The 24,502-nt window shown below is 38.0% G+C and overlaps 1 protein-coding gene across 1 annotated transcript; it reads left to right on the top strand.

The window, feature by feature from the left end:
* Positions 1 to 21,426: 21,426 nt before the first annotated feature.
* LOC110867906 (peroxidase 73) lies at positions 21,427 to 23,032 on the top strand. The gene is made up of 3 exons (XM_022116960.2): positions 21,427 to 21,902; positions 21,991 to 22,156; positions 22,570 to 23,032. The coding sequence occupies exons 1-3, from the start codon at positions 21,486 to 21,488 to the stop codon at positions 22,974 to 22,976; spliced, it is 990 nt and encodes a 329-aa protein (XP_021972652.1). The 5' UTR covers positions 21,427 to 21,485; the 3' UTR covers positions 22,977 to 23,032.
* The last annotated feature ends 1,470 nt before the right edge of the window (positions 23,033 to 24,502 follow it).

Raw genomic sequence — 24,502 nt, 5'->3', positions numbered from 1 at the left:
GAGACATTCTACCTCGCACAGCTCAACACCATCGTACCGTCACTCGTTCGGGCCAGATTCCGAAAATGATCCCAATAACCCTCAACCTTCCTACATGCCTCTGCAGCGTTCGGTATCGCACCGTGCTTTTGACGATCCCACTCCTTACTTCAGGGGCCAGTTTAACCCAGCAGATTACATTCAGGAACCTGCATGCTTTGTCCCATTAGGACCACAGGATCACTTCTCAGAAGACCATATGGATGAGGACACTGATCCAATAGAACCTGCTCGTGGTACGCCCACACATCCTATCGAGATCTCTGATGGATCTTCTTTTCATGGGACACCTTATCAGGGCCTAGATAGCTTCCAGACGTTGTTCAACCAACATGAGTGGTACTATACACCATCCCATCAGACATCACAACACGAGCAGCAGCAACAACAAGATCCCTCCGAGGATCCACGTTTCGTGGCAGTTACGCCACCACCACCGCCACCGGATCAACCAGTAGTTCCAGATCCGCCAAGGCGTAGAAGATCTATTTTGATTTTTTAGAAAGAGAACTCAGGTTCCCTCACCTTTTAGCGTTCTGGGGCTGCTATTCCATAGATGGCATAGAGCTCTTAGTCCGCGCTAGCTCACGAAAGAAAGCTTTGCAACTACGCTGGCGCACGGATGTCTACCCGAGGAGGGGAATTTCGTTTCCCCACCCCTCGCCACTCGAGTGCTAGCCACTATCTGTCAGTACCTGAAGAAGGACCTTCAAGTCCAGTACAGGAGGCGAACTCCGCACCAATTGCACCATATTCGCCACCATTTGGGTATGACCACCCAATACCTGCATACACGGGTCCAGCGGCATACAACCCGTTCGAACCATCGTCGCACGCACATTACAATTACAACTATGAGCGCGACCCATATGTGATAGCGGCTAGGTATAATGCCCGCTATCCCGACGGAGCTTTTGGAAACATGGGTATACCGGACTACTCAGCTCATGGGTATCCAGCACCTCCTAGACCTCCAGTTCCGCAACTGGCGCCACAACCACGTTTCTCCCCTCCTGAACAAGAAGAAATCCTCCACCGCTTAACTCGTGTGGAACGGGATTTCGAGGAAGAACGAAAGAACAACAGGGGATTCCTTAAGGGTCTAGCGAACCTGTTGAAAGGCAAGAAGAAGAAACGTGACCATTAGTCCTTATATATGTTCTAATGTAATGTCTATTTTAAATAAGTCCCTGCGTGGACGTTTATCGTATTTCAGTCCCTACGTGGACTTATCCTTCAGTCCCTACGTGGACACTTATCTTGTAATGGTCCCTGCGTGGACTTGTCTCTTTATTAACCTCTATGTAGGTATGTACTTGTTTAAAAGTCCCGTTTGGGGCAACGTGTAATCGTATTTGAAGTTATGGAATGTTATGGTAAAATTTCATTTTTGTTTAAATCAAAATCATTCCTTTTAAATTAAATCTGCCTAAATAAAGAATCTTAAGAGTGAAACCTAGCCAGGTATCTTTTAGACCCGGCCGAGATGGTAAGACCTGATTAAAAGATTCAGAATTCCAGTTAACCTCTGTAATCATGTTAACGTTCATGGAAGATGTGATTCGTTAAAATCACACACGTCATTCTTGAATAAGAATCCTTCTAAGGATTCCAAGGCCCAAATTAATGATATAATAAATCATGGGTTAAATCATCAATGAAGATGATCACTTGTTAAACGTCCATTAACGATGTAGTGCCTACGGGCCGAAATTATTAAGCATCCATTAGTGATGTAGTGCCTATGGGCCATAATCATTGTCATAGTAAGACAAAAGACAGTGGTGGTCTATGACTCCCTGTCAGAAAGGGGTAAAAAGGACTACGGTTCAAACCTTCATACCTTGATTCTCTGTAATCTCGGCTAATATTATATAACGTCCTTGTGACTAGGCTTTTATGCCACTAGCAATATAAATTGTAATTAGGATAGGTATGTTCAAATCCTAAATAAAAAGTGAGTAACAAATTAACCAGATATGGTCTCTGATACCATGGTTAATGAATTGCCATAAAAGACAATTCAATAATAAACTCCTAAACAAAATTTTCGTTAACTTCTGTAACAGATTCAAGTTACCATGGTGAACCCTAATGGAGAAAATAGTCATACAAGTGAAGACGATTATGATAACGCCCAAGTACATTTAACGGGCACCCAATTAAAAGCTCTTGTCGACAACGTTGTTCAGGCAGCTCTAGATCGACAATATACCGAATCTCGGAGCAGAACCGTATCCAAACCACCCTCCAAGCCGAAAACACACTCAAGATCCCACAGCAAACCCCTGTCAAAGCCCAAGAAAGACGATGATAATCACTCGTCCAATGGAAACAGTGTTCGTCGTGAAAGGGAGTATACTGATGCATCCCGTGCCAGGGGCTGCACCTACAAGTACTTTGTGTCTTGTAAACCCCGAGACTTCACGGGGAAGAAAGGTGCCGTCGATTGTATGACGTGGCTGGATGAGATAGACACCGTGGTGGACATCAGTGGCTGTGCGGAAAGGGATGTGGTAAAGTTTGTGTCGCAATCGTTTAAGGGCGAGGCCCTGGCTTGGTGGAGGGCGTTGGTTTAGGCCTCGGGAAAGACTGTGCTGTACAGCATGACGTGGGAGGAATTCATTTCTCTCATCAAAGAAAATTACTGCCCTCAACATGAGGTGGAAAAGATAGAATCCGATTTTGTGTCATTGGTGATGACAAACCTCGACTGCCAAGCTTACCTAACGAGCTTCAACACGATGTCTCGGTTGGTTCCATATCTGGTAACCCCGGAGCCAAGGAGAATCGCTCGTTTCATCGGTGGGTTAGCCCCCGAGATTAAGGCAAGCGTGAAGGCCTCTCGGCCAACGACCTTCAGATCTGAGACCGACTTATCTTTGTCCCTCACTCAGGATGCGGTCCGGAAACGGTCGCTGAGGAACAAAGAAGCCGAGAAGAGGAAGCGTGAGGACGATACCTCACGAAAGTCAGGCAAGAAACACAGTGGGAACGGTGATGGCAAGAGAGGGACAGAGTCGAGGAAAGATGGGCAGCAATCTGGAGAGAAGCCCAAGTGCAAAAACTGCCAGAAGTATCACTTTGGGAAATGTAGGCTTGGGTCGAACTCACAGTCCCAGTCGAGGTCGCATACTTGTGGACTGTGCAAGTCTAAGGACCACAAGACTGTGGACTACGAGAAGATAAAAGATGCGACCTGCTATAACTGCAATGAGAAGGGGCACATTAAAAGCAACTGCCCCAAGTACGCCAAGAAGACTGAAGAAACCAAGAAGAACAATGCCAGAGTCTTCAAGATGGATGTGAAGGAAGCTTTGCAAGACGATAACGTAATCACAGGTACTTTTCTCGTAAATAATATCTTTGCAAGAGTACTTTTTGATTCAGGCGCTGATAAGTCCTTCGTAGACCAAAAATTTTGCAAATTGCTGAATATGCCTGTCAAAACCTTAAATGTGAATTAGGAGGTAGAGCTAGCAGATGGCACTGTAGAAACCGTCTCCACTATACTAGATGGATGTGTGATATCCATTAAGAACCACTCTTTTCCTCTATCTCTACTTCCCATTAAACTGGCTGGTTTTGACATAGTTCTGGGTATGGACTGGTTATCCCACAACCAAGCCCAGATCGTCTGCAACAGAAAACATATAGTGCTAAAGACTCCGACTGGTAAATCGCTTACCATTCGAGGAGATACGCAGTATGGATTGCCCGAGAACGTAACTATGCTTAAGGCTTCAAGATGTTTGAAAAGAGGTTGTGTCATCTACATGGCACAAGTAATTATTGAAGAGCCCAAACCAAAGATAGAAGACATTCCCGTCATTTCGGAGTATCCAGAAGTTTTCCCTGAAGATCTACCTGGGTTGCCACCAGATAGACAAGTGGAATTCAGGATTGATATCATTCCTGGCGCGGCTCCTATTGCAAGAGCACCTTACAGGCTAGCACCAACGGAAATGAAAGAGTTGAGGACCCAGCTGGATGAACTGTTAGCGAAAGGTTTCATCAAACCTAGTTCATCTCCCTGGGGAGCACCTGTCCTGTTTGTGAAGAAGAAGGACGGATCGATGCGCCTATGCATCGACTATCGCGAGCTTAATAAGGTCACGATAAAGAATAGATATCCCTTGCCGAGGATCGACGATTTGTTCGATCAGTTACAAGGGGCAAGTTACTTTTCAAAGATCGATTTGAGGTCAGGCTATCATCAACTGAAAGTCAGAGATGAAGACGTACATCAAACAGCATTTAGGACTCGCTACGGTCACTACGAGTTCCTAGTGATGCCTTTTGGGCTCACAAATGCACCGGCTGCGTTCATGGATCTCATGAATCGCGTCTGCAAGCCGTACTTGGACAAATTCGTCATCGTTTTCATCGACGACATTCTTATATACTCAAAGAACAAAGCTGGCCATGAGAAACACCTTCGCTGTATTCTCAAATTGCTGCATCGCGAGAAGCTCTATGCCAAATTCTCTAAATGCGAATTCTGGCTTCGAGAAGTCCAATTTCTTGGACATGTCGTCAGCGAGCGTGGTATCCAGGTGGATCCCGCTAAGGTAGAGGCTGTCATGAATTGGCAAGAGCCAAAGACGCCTACTGAGATTCGTAGTTTCCTAGGGTTAGCAGGATACTACAGGAGATTCATTGAAAAATTTTCAAGGATTGCTGCGCCCTTAACCTCCTTGACCAAGAAGAAGGAAAAGTTTGTTTGGGGCCCTAAGCAGCAAGAGTCCTTTGATATTTTAAAGCAAAAGCTAAGCAACGCCCCTGTGTTGACACTACCGGAAGGTACCGAAGAGTTCGTAGTTTACTGCGACGCATCACACACTGGCATGGGGTGTGTGCTCATGCAAAAAGGCAAAGTTATTGCCTATGCTTCAAGACAGTTAAAGGTGCACGAGAAGAATTACACCACCCATGACTTGGAGCTGGGTGCCGTTGTGTTCGCACTAAAACTGTGGAGGCATTATCTATACGGAATCAAGTTTGTGATCTATTCAGATCACAAGAGCCTTCAACATCTGTTTAACCAGAAGGAATTAAACATGAGGCAACGCCGTTGGATGGAAACCTTAAATGATTATGATTGTGAGATCAGATACCATCCTGGCAAGGCGAATGTAGTCGCTGATGCCCTGAGCCGGAAAGAAAGGGTGAAACCTATCCGAATCAATGCTAAGAGCATTGAAGTAAAGAATAATCTGACTGAAAGGGTGTTAGCTGCACAGAGAGAAGCTATGTTAGAAGCTAACTATTCTAAAGAGAAGCTGGGAGTGACTGAGGAGCAGTTAACTCTTAGCAAGGATGGAATTTTACGGTTGAATGGGCGAATATGGGTTCCTATTTATGGAGGACTACGGGATGTTATCCTCCAGGAAGCCCATAGTTCCAAATATTCTGTCCATCCTGGAGCAGATAAAATGTATCAGGATCTAAAGGCAAATTATTGGTGGATAGGCTTGAAAAAGTCTGTAGCCGCTTATGTAGCCAAATGCTTGACTTGTGCGCAAGTCAAAGCTGAGCATCAAAGGCCGTCTGGCTTGCTACAACAGCCTGAACTTCCTGAATGGAAATGGGAATGTGTAACTATGGATTTTATTACCAAGTTACCCAAAACGAGGAAAGGAAATGACACGATATGGGTTATAGTCGATAGACTGACTAAGTCAGCTCATTTCTTACCCATCAAGGAGACTTATAGCTCCGACACATTAGCCCAGTTATACGTAGATAAGATTGTAGCCCTGCATGGCATACCTGTGTCTATTATCTCTGATTGAGATACTAGATACACGTCTCATTTCTGGAAAAGCTTCCACCAATCTTTGGGCACACGTTTGAATTTTAGTACGGCTTACCATCCTCAGACAGACGGTCAGAGTGAGCGTACTATTCAAACGTTGGAAGACATGCTGCGGGCATGTGCTATCGATTTGGGTGGTAGTTGGGATAAGAACCTACCACTAATCGAATTCTCCTACAACAATAGCTACCATACCAGCATAAAGGTTGCGCCTTTCGAGGCATTATACGGTAGAAAGTGTAGATCGCCTGTTTGTTGGGCGGAAGTTGGAGAGGTCCAATTATCAAGACCAGAGATAGTCTTCGAAACAACGGACAAGATTGTCCAGATTCGAGACCGTCTCAAAGCTGCCCGAGATAGGCAGAAGAGTTACGCGGATCCAAAGCGTAAAGATTTTCACTTCGAAGTAGGTGAAAAGGTGCTACTTAAAGTATCAACCTAGAAGGGGGTGATGCGTTTCGGTAAGAAAGGCAAACTAAGCACGAGATACATAGGACATTTCGAGGTTATCGAACGGGTCGGGTCAGTTGCCTATAAGCTAAACTTACCGGAGGAGCTCAATGGAATTCACAATGTGTTCCACATCTGCAATCTAAAGAAGTGCTTCGCTGATGAATCATTGGTGATCCCACACACAGATGTGCATATAGATGAGAGCTTGAAGTTTGTGGAGAAGCCTTTGTCGATTGAAGACCGACAGGTGAAAAAAGCTTCGAAGAAAGCATGTACCTATAGTTAAGGTTAAATGGGATGCCCGGAGAGGTCCCGAATTCACGTGGGAAGTTGAATCCACGATGAAGGAGAAATACCCTTATTTGTTTGAGTAAATCTCGGGTCGAGATTTATTTTAAGGGGGTGAGGATGTAACACCTCGAAATTTTGTGTCCAATAATGTGTTAACACGTGTCGTAAGTTTACACGTGGCATTAGATATGAAATAAAGGACTAAAGTTGACAAACCTTGAAAGTCTGTAAATTCGAGGGTTATAAATGCCAACAAAGGGTAAATATACTGTATAGTAAACCTAAAACGATGCTCGTACCTTCAAACGAATAAATCATGGATCGTACGGAAGCGAAACGCGGAAGAAAGTGAGAGATTACAAGCTGCAGGGGTTAACTGTGTCAACATGTTTAATTATACCTCTGAGTGACCCTTTGATGAACCCGAGGCTTTGTAACAGTAAAATACGCTCACTATAATGTACTATATAAATTTCGCGAAGTTCCGTTTTAAAACGAGAAAGTTATGATCAAATTCGTACGAGAGGGGTTAAAAGCGTCAACAATGAAAGTTAAGGCTTTTCGGATAATAATTAAACTAACCGGGGGCTTAACAGTACGGGTAAAAGGCACGAGGCCCTTAATTGTAATTAACCGAGGGCCAAACCGCAAAGTTACCCCTTCGAACCCGAAAGGTCGGGTTATTAATTTCAAAGCTTTCGTTAATCATTACAAAAGATTCAAAAATCTTGGAAATCAGACCTAACGCGGGCCGCGTAAAGGTTAGGGGCTAGTTGATGCGGGCCGCGAGCCACCTGTTAATCCGGTTTCTGACTTATGGATTCAGGCGGCCCGCGTACAAGATGCATGAACTCTCATGCGGGCCGCGTGGGACGCCCAGTAACAGAAAACATGGGCAGATTCAATGATTTGGCTTGTAAACGATCTTGTGAGCAATCAATGAAGCATGGGCGCCCTCTACCTGACCCCTAGCACCTTAGGACACTTGCTAATCATCCATGAGCAATGTAGGATGTGTTGTAATGATCTTGTGCACCAAACTTTACTATAAAAAGGCCTATATTGTGCATAAGTTCACCACACCTCAAACACTACTCTCAAGATCATTCCTGGAGCTCTCAAAGTGTTCTTCTATCATCCTAAGTCGTGCACAAGCTTCTGTAAGTCGTCTAACCCTTTTGTGGTTTAGTTTTTGCTTAGTTTAGCTTAAAAGTCAATCCGTCGTAGTTAACGATTGACTTTGTGATAAATCACGAATGGTCCAGTGATTTATCGAATCAAAGATAGTTATGTGTTGGTATTTATGTGGGTAATAAACCCCTAAAAGGGTTCCCCCTGATCACCACTCTAACTAGTTCAAATGTCGAGTCAAACGTGCTTAGAAAAAGTCAACAGAAAGCTATTTAATGATTTTACATGTAATCTGTAATGTAGACGGTATGCAACCTGTTTGAACACTCATAAAACATGATAATAAGTATATTAACACGTCTAAGCTTGTTTGATCCGGCCATTTGCTATATTGACCCGGTTCGGAGCCGAATATCGCAAAAGTTTGACTTTTGCTTTGACTTCAGTTCTGACCTGTTTTAGTGTAATGTAGATATGCCTTAGGACTCTCTTAGGACCAGGTTACATGATGGTATAAACCTCTGTGACCGGTTCGTTGTTTGTCCGAGTCTTTTACGCATTTCTGTTAATTGCTTAAAAGTTGACCGTAACGCCCTTTTTAAATTAAAACGAGGATTTCGGACATATGAAGGGATCATAACCTTGGTTACTGATTTCTAAGCATGTCCCTAAAAAAATTTCATGTCAATCCGAGGTCCAGAATAGGAGTTATGCTAAATAGCGCAAATTACGAAACTTTAGTAATTAAATAGCGCAATTAGCATAACGCCTATCTAAACCCGGATTTCGACACCAAACCTTTTACTCACTGTTGTAAAATAATATTTTGGGATTTTTAAAGATTTTTAATTATTTTTAACCTGCTCATAACCTGCGGTTATGGCTACGGTTCGATAAATACCGAATATGCCCTTTTCGGCCATACCTCGAGTTCTACAAGGTCTTTTGACCCGATTCCAGTTGCTACTAATTTTAAATAATAAATAAAGTATTTTAGACTTTATAAACTGTTCGGGAAACTCAGATTTCCTGTAGAACTCTAAAACCTCTTTTAAAAGTCTTTGAAATGACCGAAAACCCCCTACGGGGCGTATAATGAACTTAAACTCGTTACAGGCATTATGGAAGGTATCCTACTAATACCACAACCTCTTTAAAGTATATTGACTTAGGAACAAAGCGTAGGACTCTTACGGTTACCCGTTACGCCTTTTGCGCGCACGATTCGGCTTTTGTAACTAGTTTACATAAATTAGCCGATACGGGTCAAACCATATCGTTTTGACCCCAAAATCAAGAGTATGAATATTAAACCCATATAAAACAAGCCTTCAAACTTGTTGGGTCAGAATCACATTCCATTCCCGGTTTTCGCCTTTCACGCGATTAAACCGTATCTATCCTTGAAACTGACCGGTCTAGGCTACGGCTAATATAAAGACCCGTTAGGATTCTAATAGGTTATTTTAAAACCTTCGTTCCAGAATAGGAGCCCAGTAAAAGATATCTGTGATTTAATCAATTAAGGACTATACTTGCAAAGGTAAATACTTTTAACTTATTTTCCGTTATACGGGCTTGGGTTACGGTATCTAAAATACCGCTTGGTCGGGCAATTGATCCCAACTCATTTGTAGTTGGGTATTATCGATGTGACCCGTTTAAAACTTGTTTTGTTGGCTTAACGCCTTTGGGGGCTTAATGACCATGTCCCGGATATCCTTGGCATCATTTTACGAAATGGCCACGACCTCGACATCCGGGTGTAGGCGTACACCCGGCATTATGTCTATAACTATAAAAGTATAGTCGTTGGTTACCCGCCACGGTGTTATATGCTATGTAGTGTGTCTATTAAACTTTAACCCGGCTCGACCCGGGCGACCGAACGCATAGCAAACATGTAATTCTTTACAAGATTTAATTATAAATTATCCCAAGTTATAAAAGAGTTTGTGCCTTGTGCATTCAAATCAATTTTAATAAACATTTTACAAAAGTGTCGGTTGAATGTATTTACCAGTGTAAACTGACGTATTTTCCCAAAAAGATTAACTGCAGGTACTAAACGTAATCGGCTGGCTATAGCTCCTTAGCATCTTAAAGAGTCTCGCAAGCTTTTGATGCCTTGTCTGTTGAACAATACTTTTTATTATTTGATCCCCCTGTGGATACCATTCGACTATTTGTGATACATTCGATATTACAATCAATGGTTGAATTATATTTATCTTTATGCTTCCGCTGTGCATTCATATAATTGTGTGGTTTGACTATATTGTTGCCAACTACGTCACGGTAATCCCCCACTGGGCCCACCGGTGATACACGTGGAAATCGGGGTGTGACAGAAGATGAAGTCGTCGGCAAACAAGAAATCGGTTAGCAGCGGCCCATTTACCCCCAGCTTAGTGCCCTCGAAAATATCAATAGAGATTGCTTTCTTGATAATACCAGTGAGCGTCTCCATTACGAGAATAAACAAGTATGGAGAAATTGGATCCCCTTGTCGGAGGCCCCGGGAGCTAACGAACTCGCAAGACGGCGTACCGTTCACCAAAACCGAAGCCCGTGACATAGACAAAATGGCATGGATCCACCTCCTCCAACGATGTAGGCCTTGTAGGCCTTTTCAATGTCGATCTTAAATAACATGCCCTTTCGTCTTGACCGTTTTAACCACTCGATAATTTCATTTAAAATTAGGGGCCCGTCGAGGATACTACGATTTTCAAAAGGAACCCCATTTGCTCCTCTGAGACCAAGTTTCCGCTAACACTCTTCAGGCTATTTGCAAGGACCTTAGACAACACCTTGTTAATACAACCGACAAGGCTAATCGTTCTAAAATCAGTGAGGCGTTGAGGATCCTTAACTTTTGGGATTAAGGCAATGACAACGGAGGAACAACTTGCTGAAATCTCACACATGTCAAAAAATTCAATAAATAATTTCACAAAAACCATTTTAAGGAATTGCGAGAACCGCTTCACGAATTTAAAATTAAATCTGTCAGGGCCCGCGACCCGATCATCGGCGCAATCCCAAACAACCTTCTCTATTTCCATAACCATAAAGGGATCACTTAACCCGACATCCTCATCTGCTGAAAGCCGATTAATGAGCAGGCATACCAGCTTCGGCCGAAGCTCCACTGGTTCAGACAGTTTGACCGAAAAATATTCCACCACTTTGTCTTTGAGCTCAACCGGGTTAGTAATCCACTGATTCCTGCACATCAAGCCTGCAATATGGTTAGAAGAGAGGCTGAGATTGGTAACCGTGTGAAAATATGAAGAGTTCTTGTCCCCTTCTATTGCCCCATTTACACGAGACTTTTGCTTGGCGTCAAGAGCTTTTAATCTCTCAAAATCCAAGATTGCTTTTTTTTTCATCCACCCGCGATTGTATTTCAATATCAGACAGCCCCCGAGTCTCGGCCAAGAGCTCAAGATCAGAAACGATTTTGAGCATTTGTTTATTACTCTCTTCCTGCTTCCTTTTATCCGCCAGAACTCAGGCCTTAATTCTATTTTTCAGCCAACACAACTTTGTAGCAAGAGCCACATCCGCCCTACCAACAAAAACAAAGGAGCTACAAAGCATTTTGAGATAATCTTCATAGCCTGGACATTCTAGCCATGAATTAAAGAAATGGAATGGGCGGTGACCGAAATCCATAACACAGATGGAGAGATGGATAGGGTTGTGATCCGAGAGATTTCTATTAAGAGTCGTGACAGTCGTGTAAGGCCACTTGACGTAGAAATCCCTACAAACCAAAAATCTATCAAATTTACTGAATTTTAACCCCGCTTCGGCCATAAAAGTGAATCGATCCCCGCCCATATTATACTCCCAAAAATCTCCATTCTGAATAAAATGGTTAAAAGCCACTGCATGAGACGGAATGAATTCCGAATTCAAGTGTTCGTTGCTCGACCGGACATCATTGAAGTCACCCATCAACAGCCATAACCCTGGTAACGACTGCCAAACCCCGAGAATCTCTTCCCATAACTCCCTCGGAAGCTCAGTGTCATTGAGGGCATGGATGTTGACAATATTGATTACGTCGCCGGAACCTGGCCGGCCGTGAGAATTCATGTACCCTGTTCGAGCTCGAAAAAAACGTGCCCTTAACCCTTAACGAAATTGGGTATCGGACTCACTAAAGGTCTAAACCTAATGCCAATTGACTAATAACTAATCAAATCACAAAAAATAGTTTTGTAAGTGGACCTATGTTGGTTTTTGTATGAGTATACCCTATTCATTTATTTATACATGTCGGAGTTTTTAAAAAATAATATGCCCTTCGAAATATCAAGCCCTGACCGGTGATTCTCCCCGCCCCATGTTTGAATCACCCTCGAAACAACCAAAAATTGTCTGCTTTTAAACACTCCCGTCTTCGAGAATACCCTTGCATCCCACAAAACTAATAACCTGAGCGGCTATACAATGTCACTAATTTGTCATTGAATATTCAGATCTCAATCAATATAGTTAATATTCAGTTGCTAATTCGATAACGCAATTATCATGGTAGAGTTGCAACAATCCGTCATATTTGGCTAAGCTTTTTGAAACAACTTATTGACTTATTGACTTTTCCCTCTTACATACACCCTTATTGCCAAACATTATTTTGAAGCTTATGACTTTTCAAAAAGCCAATAAGTCAATCAGTGGCGGATCTAGGATTCCGACCAAGCGGGAACGTTTTATAAATGGGCGGTAACGAAATCGAAAAAACGTCAAATTTTTCCAAAATTTACACTAAAAACGTCAAAAATTTTCCGACCAAGCGGTAGCGGAGGCTCCCCCTTGATCAATGGTAGATCCGCCCCTGAAGTCAATAAGTTGTCTCAAAAAGCTTAGCCAAACATGCCATATATGTCCCGTCGAAAAAAGTCATCCGTTTTATATTATTATATTCACTAATGACTACGCCCGAACTTTTATTTAATAAGTCATTTAGAATATTTACATCAATCTGTGAATTGCAATATTATTGAAATCAATCTGTGAGTCATTTAGAATATTCACATCAATCTTTGAATTGCAATATTATTGAAATGAAGTTTCAATGATACTTATGCATGAAGTAACGTTACATCCCCTTATTCATTTTTGTCAAAAAAAATAAAAATAAAAATACTCATGTTGGGTTTACATTCTTATGGTAAGTCCACCTGGAAGAATATGACTGATGTGATATAATACAACTTTTATGCATGTTATATTATAAAAGTGATAAAAAGATTTAGTTTCTTCTATGAACCAACTTTACAAATGCCAAAAGTTGTGATTGTAACAATGAAGGGTGTTGTATACATTATGAAAATATAAATACAAAATCGACACAACTATCTAAAATCTTGAAAAACGAACTAATGACATGTTAAATATTTTAAAATAAAAAAAAACATAAACTCAGTTCAATCTTGATTAGACTGTAATCACTGTATTCTTACGATTTACGATTTAGGGTGACCATGATTCATCATTGTTTCAATACTATATAAATCTTAAAAACAATGATCTAATGAAATTTTGAATACTTTAATATAGAAAACATAAGCTCAATTCAATCTCGATTGGACTGTAATCAGTATATTTTTACGATACCATGATTCATCATCGTAACAAGTTTACATGAGACTAATAATAAGGTTATAGGGTTGGATGGTTGTTTTGCATGGCTTAAAAATTGTTTGGTGTTTATCATATGAAAGTAATAAACGAAATTTGTTAAGTTAGAGATCATATCTGTCAAATAGTATTAGATAAATTAGGAGATTCGATGCTCATGAAGATGTACTTATTGTCAAAGATGATTATGAAGATGTTTCACTATAGCTTTTCCTTCAACTTTCTCTTGATAGTTTTTATCTTTTATGTATTAAAAATAGTTAAAATAATTTTATAATAAAAAGAAAATATGAAAAAGATGTATTGAAAATAGTAAATATAAAAAAAATATTATAAAAACTAAATATTACTTGTAAATCATACCATGTAACTAGTAACTGATAACACCCTTAGACGGTTATTTGAATAAACCATTGTAAAGTTAATTTCTACCGTAACTAATTGCGTAACATGTCACAATTCTGTAAGCATGGTTGTAAAAAAGATGTCCATGGCCGAGTACTTCCCAAGTAGTCGCTACAAGGTAGGTTGTCGAGACGACTCTCTTCATTTCTGCCTAATTACTTGTAATCGATCAAACGTGGTCAATCTCGGCCAGAATCGGATCTAATAGGTCAACTCGGGCCGAGATTGGCTTAAAAGAAATAAAACATAATTTTTATGCCTATTATTAAAGAATGAATATCATTTTCACGTAATTTGTTATAAATATTAGTAAATTTATTTTATTTGACATATATTTAATTTCCGAAACTAATTTATTTATAATCTAACATCCCCGAGTACTCTCCGTCTAGGCCAAGTACTCTCAACTCTCCGGCTAACCGATTAGGAAGCGGCTAGCGACTTTTGCAACTATGTCTATAAATGAAGGATTCTTTTTCTTTCTATCTTTTATTTTTGTAAATATCTTAAATCAAAATATCAATTTATAAGTCCTAATTCTCATTATTAACTATTTAATATTTCATTTATTTAAACCGAGGGGTAACTTAGTTTTGAAATAACTGAATAACAAGAATCAATTTATAAGCACGAACAAAAACACCCATAGGTTAGATTTTAGCCCATATTCATCTCTAGATATTATTGTTAGAAATAACCCGTTGATGTGGCCTTACGGATCATTTTGTAACATTACCAATATGACATAACTAATCCCTGACAATTACTTGATGGTAGTAATTGTAATTATTGATTAGTTTAAGGGGCAATTATGATTTCCCTTTAGGTACCTTTAATAGAGAATGTAAAGAGTTTTCATAACCTACCATCACTTATGATCATTATGTATTGATCATTGGTATTTGATAAAAAAAGGTATGAAAAATCTCCAAAAGAACATCAACACTAAAATTCTCTCTAAGGTGATCCATCAACCCAAGGTACCATAACGGGAATCATAGCCTTATCTTCGTCTTCAAAGATGACCACTCCCACAAGTAAGTGTCTCTAACTTGGTATCTATATTTACGTTATGATTGAATAAACATGATTAGGTTCTATATTTTGACCCATGTTTATAGATATAATCAACATGTGGTATCAGAGCAATGTTGATTATATCAAAATTCAATCACATGAATCGATGTATTCCTTTGAGTTCGATCAATCTGTTTGATGGATATTATATATAAAATTGATTTGTTTTCTTTGTTTTAATAATTTATATCAGAATGAGATAAAGCAAATCAATTTTATACAAACTAAATTTTGATGAATTGTTTTAGATTATTTTGGTTATTCATAATTCATAATCAAGATTGTAAAGTTGAACTAACGTTTCATCACTATCAACATGTCATTTAATATTAGTCAAATATTCAAAAGGCTTTTCATTCTTTGAAAATATTAAAATACCATCGAACAGTTTATTGGATTATGGAATTTAATTAATTCTTTTTGACATTAATTTGATATCTATTAGAGAAAGGAATTTGTTTCCTACTGTATTATGTTTAAAGAGGTGGATAATTGATTGTCACATCTTTTGGGTTTTACAATACTCTATTGCAATTCTTTATTCAATATGATTAATTAGTGAATTAATGGTATATTAATTTTATATTAATGGTATATTAATTATTGCAATTCTTTCTTCAATGTGATTAATTAGTGAATTAATGGTATATTAATTTTATATTAATGGTATATTAATTTTTAACTTTACGTAAATTTCCATGCCAACAAGAATCCATCAATTGGATTATTTCTTTGATTGGATTTAGTTTTGCAAAAAAAAAAAAAAAAAAAAGGATTTAATCAATTGAGATGTTTTATTTTGCAATCGATTTAACTTTTTTGCATATCGTTTATATGACAATCGGTTTTCATGAATATTAAAAAGGTATAATTTGCAAATCATTAAATTAGCATTATTTTTTATAAATCTATTGATGATCGATTAAATCAATTTATTCTAAATGTTGGTGACTTATTTCAATCACACACCATTTAATTTGGTATAGATGAAAAGTATTGAAATCGGCTAATTAGTTAATTATTTTGGCAAAATTATCTTGCAAATTATGAAATCGTTTTGCAAAGATGTCAAAATCGGTTTGCAAGCCTTATTTATTTATTTACTTATTTTTGCTCTAATATGGGACAAACTTGTGAATGGTCCAACTTAAGTATGCAAGTTAAATGGCGAACTTCAATGATCGATGATTGAACCAACGGGATATCATTTGATTAAACATTGAAGCTTTAGTTATGCCATCTTATGTAATTATCTGTATTAGCATAATTTACATAAATATTTCATTTCTGGCCCAAAGGTGTTATGTTATATTTATGTGTTTTACCTTATTGTGTATGTATGTTCATCATGATACATGAATTTTGGTCAAAGCCAAAGCGAAGCCAAAGTTCATGTAGAACATTGAGACAGTCTATATTTATGTGTGTTCATAATATATGAATTTTGGTCAAAGCCAAAGCGAAGCCAGAGTTCATGTAGAACACTAAAGACGGTCTATTATTTTATATCGTTCATTATGCATGAATTTTGGTCAAAGCCAAAGCGAAGCCAAAATTCAGGCAGAACATTAAGTTGGTTTTATTTATTTATGTTCATAATACATGAAATTTGGTCAAAGCCAAAGCGAAGCCAAAGTTCATGTAGAACAATAAGTCAGTCTATTATGTATGTTCATAATGCATAAATTTTGGTCAAAGCCAAAGCGAAGCCAAATTTATTTAGAACATCAAGACAATATGTTATTTATGTACGTTCATAATGTCTGGATTTTGGTCAAAGCCAAAGCGAAGCCAAAATTCAGGTAGAACCTTATATTAGTCTGTTATTTTGGTGTTATAGTAGACTATATCTTTAATATAATAATTTGTGTCTGCCTTACTTGATTACCCCATAATGTAAATCACTCCAAGTTTCTTCCTAAGTTTGTATCTCATCTGTTTTATCCACTCTAATTTCAAAACCTAAAATGTTTTGTCTTAGTAAAGAGTTTCTACAAAATTTCCTCTTGTTGGATTGTTGATTATTTCTTAAGATATGATAATTCTACTGCTCTTTTCTGATAAAAGTTATACAGAAGAAAACTAGAGCATGACTAGTGGGATAAGTCAAACATTATATCTCTTATGATAATCAAGAACCCACTTAATTATTGCTATCATGTGAGCTATTCTAGATTCTAAATTTCCTAAGACTAATTTATTTTCTTTGGAAGAATCAAAATAACTCCTAAGACGCATGCATTACTCTAGATTCTTACTATAAAGTTAGTGGCATATGTGAATACATCATCATGTACAATACCATGACCCATAATTTAAAGGTTTACACATGGAAATCAGTACACTTTTCCGGTGCATTACATATAACTTTTCCACTAATACCATAAGTTGCCTTAAGAATCATCTATACCACTCAAGAGTACCAAAGGAAATTGAGTGTGTTGATTAGCAGCATATATACAGGAAAAGAAATGCATGAAACTGGAAAATTAGATGTTGTTCACACTGCCACTAAACCTAAAAGGAGGATACTTTTAAGATTTGGAGACAATGTACAAGTTCTACTTCCAGCTATAAGTTTCTTCAAAGGAAAGTCTCACTGCAGACTTATGTCATTAAACTAGGCATGAGCATCACGACTACCCATAATTCAATGGGACAGCTGGCTAAGATAAGTAGTTAGATATTTATGATATTTAAGTCTGCTAATGATAATATTCCAATTAACACATGATGGGTTAAGTCTAGTTCTATACGGTTACTTACCAGAAATCAACAAATAATTAATATGAGAGTTAGTGGCAAAATTTTAATAAACTGTTTTATAATTGGGTTTTATGATACCTTATATATTCTGTAAATTATTCAGAATTTAGTATCAATATAAAAGCTACGTTATGACAGTTGTGAGGTTTGCATGGTTAAAACAAAGTCACTCTTACCTTAAACTCTCATATTGTTGGTCATCTCAATCTGGATAGAAACCTTATAAGATAGAACTGGATGATGCTACACTTTTCCACAACCTTTTGTTATCATGAAAATGAAAATTTAACAAAAGAAAAATGAGACTTACAAATTCCATCCATTAAGACCAAATTTCATGAGAAATCATGACTAGTTTAATGAAGGATGAAATATTATCAAATCTCATTCTTAGAGAATTATGAGCATGTGTATAAGCCTTAATATTTAATGGCTAAGGGAATAAATTAAGTTCCAATAGAAATTATATTTCATTGGAACTTATCCCAAAATGGAATATTCAGACATTATTCATTTATCATAATATTTACTTGTGTCTAATATGTCCCTAATGAATCAAGGCATTAAAGAAAATAATTCATATATACTATGATTCCTTCTAAATATGTCCCTCAAAATTTTTATAAACATCTGGACATTAAGGAAATCAAGTTTAACATATATGACATGTTCCACAGCACGTAAATCATTGAAACTTATCGTGTAGCATTTCTAGAGATGTAAAAGGTTAGTGGGAGCATTAAATGTCTTTATCTTAACTTGCGAGAGTTGCAAGAGGTAGGGGAGTGAAAACTTGTTACTACCTCAATTTGCACCTCTTGTACAAGACATTGCTCCTTCACAACTTTTCTCTTTAAGAATATACTGCTAATCTAACAAAAGTTTCATTGTTGCTTAAACATGGGCACACTCAGATTTCTTGCCAAACTTGTAATCCTCAAACAGAGAAACTACAATGAGTAACTTCTTTAATTTGTTTCTCTATTAGAATTTATTGGTCTTCTAATGTTGACCATAATCATGCTAAATTGTTAAAGATTTCTAAATCAGTGGGAGCAATAAAAGTCCTTATCAGGACTTGCCAGAAGTGCAAGAGGCGGGGGGAAGAGACCTATTAAATTTTACTCCGATTACACCTCTTGCACACCATAATGCACCAACTCTTACACACTTAGAATCTTGAAAGTAATAGCAACTTAATCAAGAGTTAATCCATAAAACTGAAACTCATAATACAACCCAATAATCAACTACAGAGGTAATCTAGGTTTAAATCCTCCTTGGTTGAAGTTGAAATGGATATTGGAAAGTTTACTGGTCCTACTTTCTCTAATTAAGCCATTAGCATCAATCAATTTTCTAAATGGAATAAGAATTGTTATTAGCAAATTTGATTTTAACGTTTGGGATTTGGTTGAATTACCTAAGGGTGTTCATCACTAAACAAAATCTGAATGCAAACGTTAAGACGCTAAAAATATGATTGATTGTTAAAGTTTATGCTCAGAAGAGAATTATTTATCAAAGAATCAACTTATCTTTCTTACAAGATGTTTCTTTGAGGACCATTGTTGTTCTAGTGGCTCATAATCATTTAGAGCTACATTATATGAACATTAAAACAACTTTCCTTAAACAAAGACTTACATGTTCATAAAACAACCTGAAAGTTCTAAACTGTAGGTCAAGAACACTTACTTTGTATGTCAATTAATTCCATATATGGGTTTAAGGCAAACATCAAAATGTTATGAAATCTTATGCATTATATTCATCAAGAATTAAGTGGATTTATGTACCTACCTCAAGATGAGTGGGAGCAACTAATGTAAACTTATCCTTATATAGATAGCACTTTTTGGATAAGTATATGTTACACAAGTCAAATAATTTCCCACATATATTTTGATATAATGAATCTCGGAAATACCACTTACGTGAGAGATATCAAAATATACCGAGATAGACCCAATGGGACATTAGTTTCGTCCCATAAGCCTTACTCTAAAGCGTGCTCTTACATGTGTAACAAACAATATAGCTCTCCTTTAGAGGATAAAATAATAAATGAGATTACTTCCTTATGATTCATTAATTAGAAGCTTTACGAAGGTTCAAGTCTATACTCGTGTAGATATTGCTTACATTGATGAACATTAGACCACTCTAGATTATTGTGAAACATCTTACGATATCTTTAAGAAACGAGAAAGACTATAAAGAAGGGGTTGATTATTCTTACCTTGATTTTGTAATATTCAAAAGAACTTAAAAGTCAATTTGGGGAAATCCTTATGTTTGCAGACAAATTTATCTTTTGGAGGAGTCATAAGAAACTGTTAACAACAACCTAAATTATAATGACATAATATGTTGTTAATTAATAACGCAATTGTCACTAAATGTTGTTGAAATTTTATCAGTAGACTCATAAACTTATTAACTCCATATAAATACTATATTGAAGACTTACTGTGAAAAGTCAGCTACCTTATTTCCTCGAACAGTAACAGTTCGAGAGGTGTTGCATTAAACTTCGATACAAAATTATTGTTCGTTTATGAACAAGAAGAGGAAACTAATTATTTATATCGAATACATTACATTCATGATATGCTTGCGGATCCGATAACTAAGGTCTACACCCAAAGTCTTTTTAAGAGCTCATAATAAAGACGGGTTTTACTAAAGGCATTACATAATAACATATCGTACATACGAATGATTAGTTATTATTTTTCCTCAATTATACAATTTGTTTGTCTATAAATACGTATGTGCACCTAATGACGTATAGACAAGAATTATACAAATTAATTTTAAAGGGCTTACCTTAGTCATTTTGGTCTTAAATTTACGTATGTTTTGATTTGGGGTTGTAACATGATTAATGGGGGTCTTGAGTTGAGAATAACTCAATGACTGTATTTTTCTTTTGCAATTTCAATTTGAAACATTGATTAATGTTTTAACTTGGCCAGACTTACTTATACTTATCACAAATGATCACTCGGTCAAGTGGGAGAATGTTAGAAATAACCCGTTGATGTGGCCTTACGGATCATTTTGTAACATTACCAATATGACATAACTAATCCCTGACAATTACTTGATGGTAGTAATTGTAATTATTGATTAGTTTAAGGGGCAATTATGATTTCCCTTTAGGTACCTTTAATAGAGAATGTAAAGAGTTTTCATAACCTACCATCACTTATGATCATTATGTATTGATCATTGGTATTTGATAAAAAAAGGTATGAAAAATCTCCAAAAGAACATCAACACTAAAATTCTCTCTAAGGTGATCCATCAACCCAAGGTACCATAACGGGAATCATGGCCTTATCTTCGTCTTCAAAGATGACCACTCCCACAAGTAAGTGTCTCTAACTTGGTATCTATATTTACGTTATGATTGAATAAACATGATTAGGTTCTATATTTTGACCCATGTTTATAGATATAATCAACAATTATATCATAGATTTAGTCATCCACAACCCCTATCATATCAACGTATCCATATAAATAAAACAATAAATAAATAAATAAATATCTAATCAAAACCAAAGATTTCCCCAACGTTCAAGACTCTTAGTGCTAGCCCACAACTTTGATACATTCACATTCACACCATATTAATAATCAAATGATCAAATTTAAGCATAAAACAATCCTAAAAATCAACACAACATACAACAGATTCTCTTACCCAAAACAACAAAAAAACAAGAAAAAAAATTAAAGCCAAATAGCTGGCTTTATCTTTACCTGCCTTATTTAACAAATCTTACTACTAGCTATCATCTTCCAAACACATACACATACACCTTCATCAACCATCATGGGTCGGGTCACTATTATTCAAGTATTAGCTCTCTCTTCACTTCTCATCATCTTCCCAAACTTGGCTTCTGCTCAACTCAAGCAAAACTACTACGCAAACGTTTGCCCGAATGTAGAAACAATCGTTCGCAACGCAGTCCAGGCTAAGGTTCGACAGACATTTATTACAATCCCAGGAACTCTTCGTTTGTTCTTCCATGATTGTTTCGTTCAAGGGTGTGACGCTTCGGTTATGATAGCATCCAGCGGGTCCAACACTGCGGAAAAAGACCATCCGGATAACCTGTCGTTGGCTGGAGACGGGTTTGATACGGTTATTAAAGCTAAAGCGGCGGTTGATGCTGTCCCGAGTTGCAGAAATAAGGTTTCGTGTGCGGATATTCTTGTCATGGCTACGCGTGATGTTGTTGTGATGGTATTATTGATTTTGTTTCATGTAGGTTTTTAGATGTTTATAGTAGTTAGTTTGGATATTGATTGTTAATAATTGGTGGTGGTTGCAGGCGGGGGGACCGTCGTATGCGGTGGAGCTCGGGAGGTTTGACGGGTTGAGTTCGACAGCGGCTAGTGTGGGTGGGAAGTTGCCTAAACCAAACATGAATTTGGATCAGCTTAACGCCATGTTTGCGGCTAACGGGTTGACCCAAGTCGACATGATTGCTCTCTCAGGTAAAAAGGTGTTGATTTCAACGCGTTTATAATGGGTCGATTCAGGACCTTATGCTATCACTGTTGTGTCTAAATAGGTAGATGGGTCGGGTCAAACGGACCGGATGTCGGTCATACATATTTTTAACACAAAACCTCCTAAATTACATTCCTTTTGCAATTGTACTCAACTAGCGGGTGAAACTCACGCTTTGCGTCAGAGATGTAAAAATTTATATGGCTCGATTACAACGACTAAAAAAAGTTTATTTACATATTGCAAAAAAGTTGTATGGTGTAACCCAAAAAGTAAAGTCGTGTTTTATATAGATCGAAAACCATAAAAACGAATATCGATACCGGTACCGATGTCGCTTGGTCGGATGTCAGTCACATTTTTTAACAAAATATTCTCGGGTCAACCCATTATCTAGGTGCACACACGGTGGGATTCTCGCATTGCGACCAATTCACAAACAGGATATACAACTTCAGCAAGCAGAGCCTAGTGGACCCAACTCTAAACCCAACTTACGCAGCCCAATTGCAGCAACAGTGTCCAAAAAACGTTGACCCACAGATAGCTATAAATATGGATCCAAACACGCCCAATACATTTGACAACATGTACTTCAAGAATTTGCAACAAGGAAAAGGATTGTTCACCTCTGACCAGGTCCTCTTCACTGACTCAAGGTCGAAGCAGACGGTGGACTCGTGGGCCTCGAGCACGAAAGCTTTCAATAACGCATTTGTTGCAGCCATGACTAAACTGGGTCGGGTTGGGGTTAAGAATGCCAAGAATGGGAATATCAGGCGAGATTGTTCTGCATTTAATTGATGTTATACTCATATATTACTAAGCTGATTGCATAAATTAAACACTCTATTTACTTATTGCGGGAATACTTACATGATTGAATTTTATAACATTAGTTTAAAGAGTTTAATATTGTATTGTAATCGAGCATACTTACATGTGAAGTAGAGGTGGCAATCTTGACCCAAAGGCTTTCAAGTGGGTTAATTTGGGTTGCTTTTAAAATTATATGGGTTAGTTTGGGTAAGATATTTTTAACTAAACGGGTCACAACGGGTCAATTGAAATTCCACCTTGTTATTTTCGGGTCAAAGCGGGTCGACAACTTTAAAGAAATGGGTCGATGTGGGTTAGCACCTTAAAGAAATGGGTCAGATTTCGGATCAGTATGGGTCTCGGGCCGGCACAAGTATCCGCACAAGACGGGTTACGGCACAAAATAGGTTTTGGATCGGAACGGTTTCAGTTCGAATTGAGTTTCGGACCGAGACGGGTTTTGGCACGTGGCGGGTTTTGGATCGGAACGGGTCGATTCGGATCGGGTTCGGGCCGACACGGGTTTCCGCACGGGACAGGTTTCGGATCGCAACGGGTTTTAGGCCGACACGAGTTTCCTTACGGTACGGGTTTTAGGCCGACAGGAGTTTCCGCACGGGACGGGTTTCGGATCGCCACGGGTTTTAGGCCGACACGAGTTTCCGCACGGGATGGTTTTCGGATCGCAACGGGTTTTAGGCCGACACGGTTTCAATATTTTCAGTTTTTTTTTTGTTTCGTTTCGGTTTGTTTCCGTTTGGTTGGTTTATCCGGTTTTGTTTCGAGAGAAGTCTTTTAACGTTAAGATCTTTATAGAAGTCTTTTATCCTTTTGGCTTCTGCTTCCATCTTCAGTTTTTCTTTGTTTCTAGCCCTCTTATTCAGTTGTACTCCCTTTGTTTTAAAAAGCCCGCATCGTTATAAATCTCATGGTTAACATTGAACAAGAAACAAATCATGCAAAACTGCATCATAGATTAAGGTGGTATAACTTAATCCATGTATCATGAAATCAACAAAAAGAAATTAGCTTTTAACATTAGTGTTCGGCTAACCAAATCTATTCATTTTTCTAACTTAGACGTGAAAGAAAGCAATTTTTAACCAACCCGACCCGACCCGAAACCCGTTCTGACCCGGACCCGTTTCAACCCGAACCCGTTCTGACCCGAACCCGTTTCGACCCGAACCAAAACAACCTTTTTTTTGTAATTGACCCGTTTTGACCCATTACCCGACCCGGCCCGACCCGAACCGTTTGCCAGGTCTTATTGTGAAGTTGGAAAAGGTTGTTGGAAACAATGATAAAGAAGCAATGGTTGACTAACATAAGTCAAACATATAAATAGCATATTAGCATGCATCTATGTCGTATAATGAAGAATATCTCATGTTCATTAATGATTAATCTATGAAATAAGAAAAAACAAAGAACGTTAATAAATAATTGATTGTTATAAACATACTTGTCATAAGTCATAACAATAAAAATTGAAGAAAAAACACCTACAC

The sequence above is a fragment of the Helianthus annuus genome, chromosome 7 (genome assembly GCF_002127325.2).
Source record: "Helianthus annuus cultivar XRQ/B chromosome 7, HanXRQr2.0-SUNRISE, whole genome shotgun sequence".
Classification (NCBI taxonomy): domain Eukaryota; kingdom Viridiplantae; phylum Streptophyta; class Magnoliopsida; order Asterales; family Asteraceae; genus Helianthus; species Helianthus annuus.
The sequence above is the reverse complement of the archived record's forward strand: the minus strand, read 5'-3'. Positions and strand labels throughout refer to the sequence as shown.